This window comes from Bos javanicus, chromosome 19 (genome assembly GCF_032452875.1).
Source record: "Bos javanicus breed banteng chromosome 19, ARS-OSU_banteng_1.0, whole genome shotgun sequence".
NCBI lineage: Eukaryota > Metazoa > Chordata > Mammalia > Artiodactyla > Bovidae > Bos > Bos javanicus.
Genome location: NC_083886.1, coordinates 12,497,614 through 12,511,065, shown reverse-complemented (window position 1 = coordinate 12,511,065; position 13,452 = coordinate 12,497,614). Strand labels below are relative to the sequence as shown.

Genomic DNA, 13,452 nt, shown 5'->3' with positions numbered 1-13,452 from the left:
TGGGCTAGCTCTCTTTCTGGATAATAAACATTTGCATATGACATCATACCCCATATTAACTCCACATGTATTAAAGATTTAAATGTAAAACATGAGGCCACAAAAACACTAGAAGAAAATATAGGTGACCATTTCTATTAACCTGAGGAAAGAAAAGCACTTCTAAGCATAATAACAAAACAAGAACCACAAAAGAAACTTAATATATTACACACATAGAAAATAATTTTCACATGGCAGAAAAGACTGGGAAAAATCCTCTGCAACATATTATACTTCTCCATCTTTAAGACAATAAGGATTATAATATGCACCACTGATTTAATAGTAGCTTTTCAAGTAAATAAAGAAGGGCAAACACTATCACACTAACATTATGCATCAACTATAAAATGAATCCAAGTTTCAATATATGGTAAAATACATGTCTTGAATCAATGAAATATGATATACAAGGCATAACAGCATATCATTTATATATAAAGAGCACTTCTGAATCAGTAAAAGGAAAAATAAATCAATAAAAATCCCTATAGAAAAACTGGGACATCAATGTGTGTGTGTATATATATATATACACACACACACACATGCTCAGTCGTGTCCGACTCTTTGCAACCCCATGGACTGTAGCCTACCAGGCTCCTCAGTCCATGGAATTTTCCAGGCAAGAGTACTGGAGTGGGTTGCCATTTCCTTCTCCAGGGGATCTTCCCAACCTAGGGATTGAACCCGGGTCTCCTGCATTGCAGGTAGAGGCTTTACTGTCTGAGCCACCAGGGAAGCCCTTACTTAGTACTGCTTTCTATAACTTTATCCTAAGGAAGGAATCCAAAAAGTGTTTGAAAATATACATGTATGGATGCCTGTGTGTATATTTACATACATAGGATATTCATCTAAGCATTATTCAGAAATTAGAAAAATCTACATGGCAAATAAAGGAATCATTAAAAATGTCACAATCAGCTCACACAATAACTACAATGCAGCCACTGAAAATTATGTTGTATTAGAATATTTATTGATATGAGGAAGTGCTCATTATATATTGGTAAGTTCATTAAAACTTCTATTTCTCTCTCTCTCTCTATATATATATATATCAATTTAAAGAAAGAACAGATACCAGACTATTAATAGTACTTGATATCTCTGAACATGGAATTATATCTTTCCCTTCTTTACTATGTTTTCTACATAGAACATCTATTATTCTCGTAAATAATGTTTACATAATGTATTTTTTTAGAGAGCTCCTGATAAAGTTTCAAACTATTGAACAACTAAAATTACTTCAAAATAAAAACAACCTATTTGCTTAACATTACAAGAAAATGTCCAGTTAGAAACATCTTCTTTAGAAAGAAGATAAGAGGAAATTACCTTCATTCCCAAAGTGGAACAGACCAAGTCAATGATAGCACTGAGCTGGTTGCTATGAAAGTACATAGCGACCAATAATAACATCTCTCCAAAAGAAGCAGAGACGCCTGAAGTACTGTTGAAACAGAAAAGAAAATGTGAATTTCCAAAAGAAGGATAAGAAAACTTACTTAGCTATCTGATACAAATGAAGTCATCTTACCTTTCAAAGTAAGCCTCTTCTTTGATCATCCAGCTTAGCCACACTACCATCAGCTGCTCCTGTTCAGGAGTACTGTTAATATAGAAAATATATCAGAAGTCACTGGTCTAAATCAGATATACTAGCATAAGAATAAAAAAGCATTCTGGAATTATCTTTGGTGGAAATTATTTTTTCCACAAATGAATTGCTTATTGAATTGGCCATTAATTATCATTGAGATATGTAGTAGTTCTAGAGAAGAACAGAGAAACATAAATTGTCTCCATTAATAAGGACAGCCAAACCCTCTCAAAGTCTCAGTTACTACTTTTGCAGGTTGGAGAGGATAAACTCCCTCACATTCTGTAGAAAAACAAAGGTTCCTTGGGATTAAAATGTTAGAAGAACGTATATACTAACAGCCGATATTTATTTCCTATAGAAAAAATCCATAGTGTTGAAACTTAATCATTAAAAACTCACAAACTGAGTACGAGGACAGAAGCCAGACCAACTTTTACCTGGGAAATGAAATTTAGTTTGTAGAGGCATTTTGAGCAGAACTCAATATTAGAGGGAAATAAGTGATCATTATTTGAAAAAGTAAAAAGAGACAGCCAGGGGCTAACCATATATGAAGAACAGTTATAGAAATACATGAACACTGACTTGTTTCAAGCAAATTCCTAGGTATAGGTTGAAATGTACACGTCAATTTTGATCTGTAATAGTAATTTCCATTGATCCTCTTCTACTTCACTGCAGTATAAACAGGAAAAATAAAAACCAACCTCAAAGCCTGATACCCAAAACTAAGAAAATTAGAAAGGTCATGCTCAACCATACATATATTACTCCACTTATACAAGACAATGTTATGTAATAGAAAGATTACAGCCTTTAGAGTCTGCCAGACCTGAGTCGGAATCTCTTGTCTGCCAATTACTGTTAGTGTGACCTTGAACAAGACATTTAAATTTCTTGTACTTTAGCTCTCCTACCTATAAAATATAAAGTAAATATTTATATTTTAGGTAATATATAAGTGTATAACTTTATATATAAAGTGTATAACTTAGGTAATATATAAGTGTATATAACTTTATATATAAAGTATATAAAGTGTATAAGTTTATATATATAAGTATATAACTTTAGGTAATATATAAGTGTATAACTGAATCACTCTGCTGTATACCAGCAACTAACACAACACAATAAACTGACTATACTTCAGTAAAACAAACTTTTTAAAAAAATTTGATTTATTTATTTGGCCACAGAGGATCTTAGTTGTGGCATGTGGGATCTAGTTCCCTGACCAGGGATCAAACCTGGGCCCCCTGCATTGGGAGCACAGAGTCTTAGCCACTGGACCACCAGGGGAGTCCCCAAAATAAACTTTTTAAAACAAGAAATTACTTCAGGTAAAGAGAAAACACTTCATTTCATGTACTTTAGTTTCACACATTCCTAAAACACACCACTCAATTTACATTAAAGGGATTTGCTTAAAACACATAAATGCTCAGGATGATAATGAAGGACAATACCACAAAATATTGGAAAGCTGGAGCCAATAAGGAGGAGGAGGAGTAACTGACTTAGCAGACCAAGAAAGCAGAATACTAAACTGGCAGGAAGGAAAACCAATCTACCACTTACACCACAGAATCCCCAAAGGGCTCAGGAACTGGCACCTCCAGGCGGTTTTGGGAGTGAGAATGAAGACAGAGACCAAATATAGACAGTCTGGATAGTCTAGTTGGACCTCCAGACCAACCCTCCACTCTGCCGTCCCCCAGCAGAGAAGAAACAAGATTGATTCTCTGGAAAAGGGAAAACTGACGGACAACCAGAGCTTTCTGCAGCGCCTTTTGGAAAGTAGAAGAATTAAGTGAACAGCTATAATGCAGGCTGAGATCTCCCAGCCCTTAACCCTTACTTTTTAACTTCACTTATGGATTTCTTCTCAGGCCTTCGCTCTCAGGCAAAAAAACAGTCTTCTCCAAGACCCTGAAAAGCCCAAGAGCTTTCTCATCTATGTGTTCAGAAATTCTAATTTGCTTTTTAGTCTCCTAATCTTAAATATGAACAATCAAGCATTACTAAACCTCTGAGAAAAATAGACACCAAAAAAAAAAAAAAGGCAGAAAAAAAGAAACTTAGAGAAAAGAAACAGTACAAATAAGACCCCTCTGATCATTATGGGTAACATCAGAGAAACCATGCCACCATGAAGCATCAGACACTATAAAGAAGAAATAAGAAGAATAAAAATGAGCTCTTAGAAGTTAAAAATTAAATAGAAGGTTGAGAAAAAAATCCTAAAAGGTAACATGAGCAGTATCTTTGTGAAGTGATTGAAATGTTCTAAAATTAGATTGTGGTAATGGCTGTACAACCTTGTAAATATACTAAAAACTATTAAATTGTACACTTTAAACTGGGTGAATTTTATGATATGTACTCCAGTACTCTTGCCTGGAAAATCCCATGGACAGAGGAGCCTGGTAGGCTGCAGTCCATGGGGTCGCTGAGAGTCGGACACGACTGAGCGACTTCCCTTTCACTTTTCAGTTTCATGCATTGGAGAAGGAAATGGCAACCCACTCCCGTGTTCTTGCCTGGAGAACCCCAGGGACAGGGGAGCCTGGTGGGCTTCCGTCTATGGGGTTGCACAGAGTCGGACACGACTATAGTGACTTAGCAGCAGTAGCAAACTGTCTCCTAAAGGAGATCAGTCCTGGGTATTCATTGGAAGGTCTGATGTTGAAGCTGAAACTCCAATACTTTGGCCACCTGATGCGAAGAGCTGGCTCATTTGAAAAGACCCCTGATGCTGGGAAAAACTGAGGGCAGGAGAAGGAGATGACAGAGGATGAGATGGTTGGATGGCATCACCGACTCAATGGACATGAGTTTGGGTGGGCTCCAGGAATTGGTATTGGACAGGGAGGCCTGGCGCTCAAGGGGTTGCAAAGAGTTGGACACGACTGAGCGACTGAACTGAACTGAAACTGTGTCTCAATAATGCTGTTTTTTAAAAAGCAGAACAAAACAAAGATAAGGAAAGTAAAAAAGAATAAGAAAATAAGATGATCACTACAGGAAGCCCAATATCAAAACAAGAGGAGGTTTCACAGAAACCAATGTGAAAGACAAATCCGTTCACAGAAATTTCCTAGAACTGAGCAATGTGAGTTCCCAGGTTGAAAAGGTTAACTAAATACCTAGGAGAAAGGACAAAAACAGACCCATACAACAGCACATCACCAAAAAATTTCAAAACCCTAGAAACAAAAAGTTAATCCTTCATGCTCCCATATTTTAAAAAAACAAGCCGCAAAAAAGGACCAGGAATCAGAATGTTATCAGATTCCTCAACGGTAACACTGGAAGTTAGAAGACAATACAGCAAGACTTTCAAAATTCTCAAAGGAAATTATTTCCAACTTAGAACTCTATACCTCATCAAACTATCAACCAAGTGTTAAAGTAGAATAAAGACATTTTCAGAAATAGCCTAAATAATTTAATAATCTAAATAATGTAATTAATCTAATTAATCTAAATAATTTACCTCCTACATACCCAACTCTAAAGAAGCAAAATGAAGAAGCAAATGAAAAAAGATGGAGACATAAGATGCAGGAAATAGGAGACCCAACAAAGAAGAGTTAAAGCGAGTCCCCAGAATAATAGTGAAACGCAATTCCAGGATGAGAGCTGTGTATCTGGTGCAGAGGCAACCAGTTCAGATGCAAGGGAGTCAAAAAGCTTTAGGACGGACTGCCTCAAGAAAATGAAACCAAAAGAATAACTAATGAGCCCGAACATCTTGAGAGGAGGGTTAGATTGGCAGAGAGTTTGAAACTGCATTAATCTAAGTACATAAAACACCAAGCAAATGAAAAACAAAGAACAAAAGCAAACAGGACAATTCTTAATGGAAAAACAAGTTTTGCTAAAGAAAAGTAATCATCTATCGCTTGGCTGAGCTCCCAAGAGTGTAACTTAAACAATAAAGTACTGATCAAAGCAAAATAATAATAACTTATGTACAGGGAGAATGGAGAGATACAAAGGATACAGAGAAGGTTGAGAACAGAGAGAAGGAGAACTGATTTCTCATTCTCATAGTGGGACGTCAACAAATACTCCTAAAACAAAAAAATCAGGACATGGCAAATACAGACATAGTAATAAAGATGTGGGAGTCAAAACCAGAAGAATCACCTACAAGAACTGAAAGAAGCTGCCTCTAGGGAAGCGAAAAACAGGGCAAAAGGGATCAGGACGACCATTTGTCTCAAACCTTGAAGAGCTCCTTTGAATCCCTTAAATATATGTATATGAAACTTTGACAAAGACAAACGAAAGAACTGGCATACAGGAGATGCTATTGACACCCTTCTATTAAATGATAATGCCAATGTCCACACCTAGATCACTTTTGCAGTAAGTTAATTAATTCTATATATTGTTTTAATAAATAAACAAAAGCAGACCTTGGGAAAATAGAACAAGTATACAGCTGGGTACCTGACAAGTGTAGAAAAGGCCAGTAGCATGCAAAAGGAGAGTGAAACGAAGCGAACCCCAGCCGGTGTCGCAGGAGGACGGCTTGTCATCAACTGCAGTAACTGCTCAGCTTCTTCCTCAGTTGGTCTAAAAAAGGAATACACTATTAGGTTTTAGTTTTTTCAGTGGAGAGAAGGAAGAAGAGGGGACTTCTCAACAGTTCAACCTTTCAGATATAAATCCTAAGCTTTGGAATGATACCTCACTATTTACAAAATCTTTAATATCTTAAGATGTCAAAAGCAAAGCTGTTGAGTTTGCAACCAGTGCTCCTCCTCAGACACAAATACAGGTAGTCCTCACTTTGCATGGTAGTGTGCGACCACAAAAATAACCATGCAAGCTGAAACTGCATCATGATCTTAGTAATCAGTGGGGAAAATTACAACCGTTTCATTACCTCTAAAATTTCTGTCAAGACATTACAAACTCTGTTGGTTATAATGCCTAAGGAAACTTCTTAAAACAGTTAAACTAATATTTATATAGCATTCTATAATTGAATATATTAGAAACATCAGGAATTCAAGTGTTGTCTTTATAAGATTTATCAAGAGCAGTTTAAACAGCCCTTGCCATTTTCTCGTTGTATAACTTATAGAGTGAGCATCTTCTCTAGGCCTTGATGACTTATCATACCCTTCCCTTCGAAGTTTGGATCAGCTGTCAACATTTCATCCTGTGTACTCTCAGTCATGAAATATTTGAGTTCCTATAACGCAAAGATTTTTGCCACCATCAGTCTTCTGGAGGTCTTCATCCTTTTGGTCCCAGTGACTTCCCTCCAGTTCACCTTCACGAAATTCATCTGGCTATCATACCTAGGGTCTCTCAAATGTCAACATTCTCAGTCAACTATTTCTTCTATTTAGGTTTGGTTCAAATGTCACTTCTGCTGTTAACCACTTTCTCTTTCTTTGCTACACTTTCATTTTTATTGGCCAATTCCCTCTTTCAATTATTCAATTTTGCAAAATATCACATAGGTTTATTCACTGAGAGACGAGGAGGCAGAACTACGACCCAACTTTGCTGTCTGTTCATGAACTGAGTGATAGTTGTTTATGGACCAGCTGCCAAAAGATTTTAAAAGAAATCCTATGATTGGTCACTAATCACAATGTGCTTCCACATAGTGACATGTGGCTTGAAAGTTTTCAGTAAACTTTGTACTTTGGTTAATGATAATAAATAAGAATTTGGTAAATGACTCACATAACTGATACATTACTTGTTGAGGGAGCAGTGTTATTTGATTAAAGTATGTTAACTGAAACTCATATGTATTGGGGTCATGAAAAGTGAGGACTATATGTATAACAGTTGAGGACATTAATCAAAAAGATATAGTACTGTGTCTAAGAAATCTTGTGCTTAGTAATTACAGATCAACTTTGAACAATCTATGATCTCAGTTGTAAAAGGAAACAGGGCAGATTTACTTCGGCTAGCTGTATGGGTTACATAAAGGATCCCTCTCAATCATTCACACAGTCATGTCAAGCTGCGGCTAAGTCATAGGTTTCTTAAACTGCTCTGGCTCCTCCCATATTTATATAATTCTATTTACGATCAGACTAAAATAGATGCATACATCCCAACTAGGAAAGTTCTGCCTTGGGACTTTCTTCTTGACATAGGTCAACTTACTACCTGAGCCCAACAGAAAACCCAAATCCTCTGAATAAAGGGCCTATGGCTCACTTTCTTGGGATTAGAAACAAGAAAGTAAAATGACAAAAAGGTAAAAGATCAAATTATTGAATACTTGAGTCCAGCGATCCCCATCAAAGCACAGTACAGACGTAAGAGTGCACTGGCTTTCACAACATGCTCTTCTTTCAGCCCCGAATACACAGATACATTGGGCTCCAGCTCCACATCAGCTTCTTCCGCAATGCGGGTACTTCTTACTGTGGGGAGAATGCCCATCAACTCCAGAAGAAGCTGCCTTCTCATTTGCCAAAGGACAGAACTACTGGTCTCTCTTTTTCTCTGGAGGAAATATGGACCACAAAAGGAAGAAAGCAAGGAGAACTTACTAAGTCAAAAGGAAGTTCAAACAAAACTCTCCAGTTAGACACCTGTAAATGATCCATTTGAAAGTGAAAGTCGCTCAGTCGTGTCCGATTCTTTGCAACCCCATAGACTATACAGCCCATGGAATTCTCCAGCCCAGAATATTGGACTGGGTAGCTTTTCCCTTCTCCAGGGGATATTCCCAACCCAGGGACCGAACCCAGGTCTCCCGCACTGCAGGCGGATTCTTTACCAGCTGAGCCACAAGGGAAGCCCAAGAATCCTGGAGTGGGTAGCCTATCCCTTCTCCAGCAGATATTCCCAACCCATGAATTGAACCAGTGTCTCTTGCATTGCAGATGGATTCTTTACCAACTGAGCTATCAGGGAAGCCCTGATCCATTTAAGGAGGCTGTCATAACTGCAGAGTATCATTTTAATCCATTGAGCAAACTCACTGGTTCATTTGACAAATAATCTACTCACCCTTGGCTTCCCTGGTGGTTCAGACAATAAAGAATCTTCCTGCAATGCAGGAGACCCAGATTCAATCCTTGGGTCAGGAAGATACTGTGGAGAAGCGAATGGCTACCCACTCCAGTATTCTTGCCTGGGAAACCCTTGAACAGAGGCCTGGCAGGCTACAGTCCACCAGGTTACAAAAAGTCAGACACAACTGATCAACTAACACTAATACTATTCACCCTAATTTGGACAGGTTGTACAGAAAACACTAAATAAATGATGATTTGAAATGTAAAATATCATGTAAATGATGCTTTCAAACACATAAAGACTAGTGGAGTCTTAAGTACAGTGCTCAGATTTGGGGCTTGGATTTAAATCGACAGAAGGGCTTGGATTTAAACAACAGCCCTGCTATTAACTATGTATGTTTAGATACATAAGTTAACCTCTCTCAGCCCCAACTTCCTTAAATGAGAAGGAAACTAATATTTTATTAATAATATTTAATTCCCAGGACTGCTGGAATTAGGAGTTTACAAGCCTGTCACCCCCACAGCTCTTCAGGCAGGGACAACATCTAGTCATCTCATACTCAGGAGGGCCTGACTTATGCCTGACATACAGCAAGCACTCAATATCTGTTAGATGAATGAACTAACAAAGATGATAAATATGAAAGCATTTCTAAACCACAAAGGGCTCGGGAAAAGTTGTTATTTTTAGAGTTTCAGAGTAAAATATGGTAAAATTTGTTTTAATAACAATGTTAGACACAAAGAACAATTACAAACAAGAGGCTTATACCAAGAGCTTAGCACAGTGCCTGAAATACACAAGGTACACAAAAAATGTCAACCTCTGGCAAAACTTAAAATTAGTTTTCAAATGGATTATAAATAAAGAAGAACTTGGATAAAGAAAAGTATAGTGAATTAATGGCATAAAAAAAACAGACTGTAGAAGGATCTAAGCAGTATATCTGCTACTGTGAAGTTCACAGACCTCAACAAGTTAAAAACCTTTCTACATTAGTTCCTGTGTAGGGACAGAACTCTATTCACAGTTATCATGAGATGTTTTTGAAAAGGTACAATATTTTGCAAGTCAAAAACTCTTGTAAAATATAATATATATTCATCAATAAAGGGATACATGTAGTCGATACACACAATAAAATATTAGGCTTAGAAAGGAAGGAAATTCTGACACTTGCCATAACATGCATGAACCCTGAAAACATTGTGCCAAGTAAAAAGAAGCCAAACGCAAAATGAGAAATATTGTATGATTCCACATTCAAGAGGTACCTAGAATGGGCAAAGTCATAGACACAGAAAGTAGAAGAGAGATTACCCAACACTGGGAGGAAGGGGGAATGGGAAGGTATTGCTTAATTGGTAGAGAGTTTCTATCAGATGATGAAAGAGTTCTGAAATGAACAGTGGTGCTGGCTGCAGAATACAGTAAATGTAATTAATGCCACTGAACTGTGCACTCAGACCAAGATTCAAATGGTAAGTTTTATGTCATATATATTTTACCACAATAATTTACATATGTGTGTATATATATATGAACCATAGTCTACAATAACAACTTATGGTGATGATCTAATATAGCAGTTCTCATGTGTCTGACCCAGAAACCTGGAGATGACCAATACTTCCAGGGGGTCCAAAAAGTCAGAATATCTCAACATTACAGACCTTTTTTACTCATTTTCCCACAAGTATATAGTGCAGCTTTTCTGAAGGCTTCTATTAAGCCAGACGTTAAAGAGATTTGCAACAAAGTACAATGATATCACTCTTCTTGGTAAATTTTTCTTTTGCAAAAAAATTAATTTTCTATTAAAAAAAAAAGTCACATTTAATAAGATTAGGATTATTTTTAAATAAATTAAATAAATATTTCAAAAATTTCAGTTTTCCTTTCTAGTATGGTAAATATCAACAGATAACGGCCAACACAAAAGCGCTTTGTGTCCTCAATGATTTATTGTAAAATCTCAGGAAGTCCTGAAACTTAAGAAGTCTGAGAGCCACTGCCCTAATGACATCATTCTAAAAGTGTTTCTTCCTCCTTTACTAACTACTAACATAGCTTGATCCTTGGCCTAAACACATATTTCTCCCTCACCTGCTGTCCATTTCGGATAAAAGTTCCAAACCAGGTCCGGACTTTCGCATTTGTTCCAAGAAGCAAACCACTAACGAAACAAACCAAGTCACTCACTCCATCTTCACTAGCTTCATTTTTAGTATGATCCAATGTCAAAGCCACTCCGAGACCTGGCAAGTGACATTCTTCCACCTAACAAAGCAAAGAAAACAAATTGAACTCAGTATCATAAGGAGAAGGGCCAGGATTATCCAGAATCTGAAGCCCCTAAAGTTTAGGGGAAGACATAGCACAAAGCACAAAAATCTAGAGAAGAAGGTAATATATCCGGTATATAATTCCAAATCTCTGCAAGATTCAAAAAAAAGGTCCTGAAAAAAAAAAAAAGTTCCTGGTCCTAATATAAAGGCTTTGGTCTCATAAAAATAGTAAGATCTCTTACCACCATGCCTCGGACCTTCAAGGCCTGAGAAGGATTCATTTTACATAAGAAGCGTAAAGCATCCGTCCTCCGCCTTCCTCCAAGACTCTCTTCGTCTTGTCGTTCTCCATTTTTGATCAGGCCCCTACAAACTGAACATTTAGTAGCCTCTGTTACTTTAAGCTTTTTAAGTAAGATGTCAGAATCAATGTTTTCAGCCTTGACAATCATTCATTTACACAGATTAGATATTACAGAAGAAAAGGATCAGGAAACTTGAAAGCATAGCAATAGAAACTGGTTGAAATCCAGCAGAGTGAGAAGAGCCTCAAAAAATGAAGTGATCCATGGAACATCAAGTAGTTCTACATACTTGTAATTAGAGTCTCAGAAAGAGAAAAAGAATGAAAGACAAACATGTATTTGAAGAAATTTTTCCAAATTTGATGAAAACTATACACCTAGAAAATCGGTGAAACCCAAGCAGGAGAAACACTAAATCATAACACGATTTATCATAATCCAGTCTCTGAAAACCAGTGATGAAGAAAAAAATCTTAAAAGTAGCCAGAACGGATAAAAAAATGAATAAAAGTAGCCAGAGAGAAAAAAGAAATATACAGAGGAACAGAGATAAAAATGACCACAGCCAAGAGAATAACATCTTTAAAGAGCTAACAGAAAATGTCAACCTAAACCTTCATGGAATAGTCAGTAAATCTCTTAGAAACAAAAAGAAAATAATATTAATACTTCCATTTTACAAGTAAGAAGTTAAGTACCTCGATGGAGATCACACAAAGAGTGAGTCACAAAGCCAGAAATTATGAACCCCAGATCTAGCGCTTTTTTCTCCTTGACTCTCAATTTGCAAAACATCTTGCTCAATAAATGTAATTTTTATATCACTCAGACCCAAACCACAATCTTCAGCTACTAGCAGTTCGAAACACAGGTGAAAATTTTAGTTGATTTTTCGCAATTTCCACCCTATACTTTTCTGCAAGCTGACAGCAATAAGGCTAAAATACGGAAGTCTGATTGCTGGTATTTCTGATCCATATATCTCATGTTGCCCTCTGGCTATTTCACAGATAAATATCCTCTCCCCTTTGTTCAATGAACACAGAAATTATAGCTTCTATGTCTTTAGTATTTTTTACTTCCCTATTATAGCACTTGTGACAAATGCAAAAAAAAAAAAAACCAAAACGCTGCATACTCATTGTATTTACATTTGTAATTTCCAAACAATTTTGAATTCTCTAAATTCAGTATTTCTATAATTGTTTATTGTTTAGTGACTAAGTTGTGTCCGACTCTTTGCAACCCCGTGTACTGCCAGGCTCCTCTGTCCATGGGATTTTCCAGGCAAGAATACTGGAGTGGGTTGCCATTTCATTCGCCAGGGGATCTTCCCAACCCAGGGATTGAACCTGCATCTCCTGCACTGGCAGGCAGATTCTTTACCACTGAGCCACCTGGAAAGCCCATTTCTACAGCATTCAATAAAAAATTTTCAAAAAATAAAATCTCAGATAAAACCTTATAAATGTTTCTTCTTAGCTCAAAAAATAGGTCCCACACATGCCCAAGCAAATCTCTTCAATATCCATTTTTGTTATTGCTATTGTTTTATTTTTATTTTCTTTTGTTTTTGGCCACGCTGCATAGCAAGATCGTGGTTCCCTGACCAGGGATCAAACCCACACCCTCTCCACTGGAAGCATGGAGTCTTAACCACTGGACCACCAGGGAAGTTCCCAATATTCCACTTTAAAATTGCATTTACCTTCATTAAAACTATCAGGAACATTGGCCACCAACAGACACAAGAACCAGGCACCGTTTCTAACATGGAGCAAGGCTTCAGCTACATCAACTATAGGAAGCAGGGAAGGGAGCTCTATAAGAAAACAAAATCAGTGTTATTACTAAGGAGTGATATTTCATTGTATTATACATCAAACATCTTTGACATTTCACCAATGATATTTAAAAGCAAATAAATCAAGGTACTTTCTTTTCACAGTCTCGAGCTGACTTGTCCAGTAGGGCAGCCACCAGCCACATGTGATTATTTAAATTAAGCTAAAAATAGTTCTGCTCCTCAGTCACACTTGCCACATTTCAAGTACTCCAAAACTACACGTGGCTAGTGGCTACCGTATGGAACACAGAACACTGTCATCGCCGCTGTGGTGGACGGTGTTGGTCAAAAAAGTTACTTTGATGAAAAGTTTCTCTGCATTTCTGTGTCTTCTATCTT

General features: G+C 37.0%; 1 protein-coding gene across 7 annotated transcripts in view; it reads right to left on the bottom strand.

Annotated features, from left to right (window-relative positions):
- The window catches only part of INTS2 (integrator complex subunit 2), a 56,915-nt gene that overhangs the window by 38,513 nt on the left and 4,950 nt on the right, over positions 1 to 13,452 (bottom strand). For all 7 annotated transcript variants that reach the window (XM_061390211.1, XM_061390214.1, XM_061390209.1 and 4 more), the window contains exons 5-11: positions 12,976 to 13,089; positions 11,205 to 11,335; positions 10,781 to 10,954; positions 7,923 to 8,149; positions 6,116 to 6,241; positions 1,589 to 1,660; positions 1,387 to 1,501 (exon numbers count right to left, since the gene is read on the bottom strand). In XM_061390211.1, the coding sequence (XP_061246195.1) occupies positions 1,387 to 1,501; positions 1,589 to 1,660; positions 6,116 to 6,241; positions 7,923 to 8,149; positions 10,781 to 10,954; positions 11,205 to 11,335; positions 12,976 to 13,089 (959 nt within the window). The remainder of the gene's footprint in view (positions 1 to 1,386; positions 1,502 to 1,588; positions 1,661 to 6,115; positions 6,242 to 7,922; positions 8,150 to 10,780; positions 10,955 to 11,204; positions 11,336 to 12,975; positions 13,090 to 13,452) is intronic.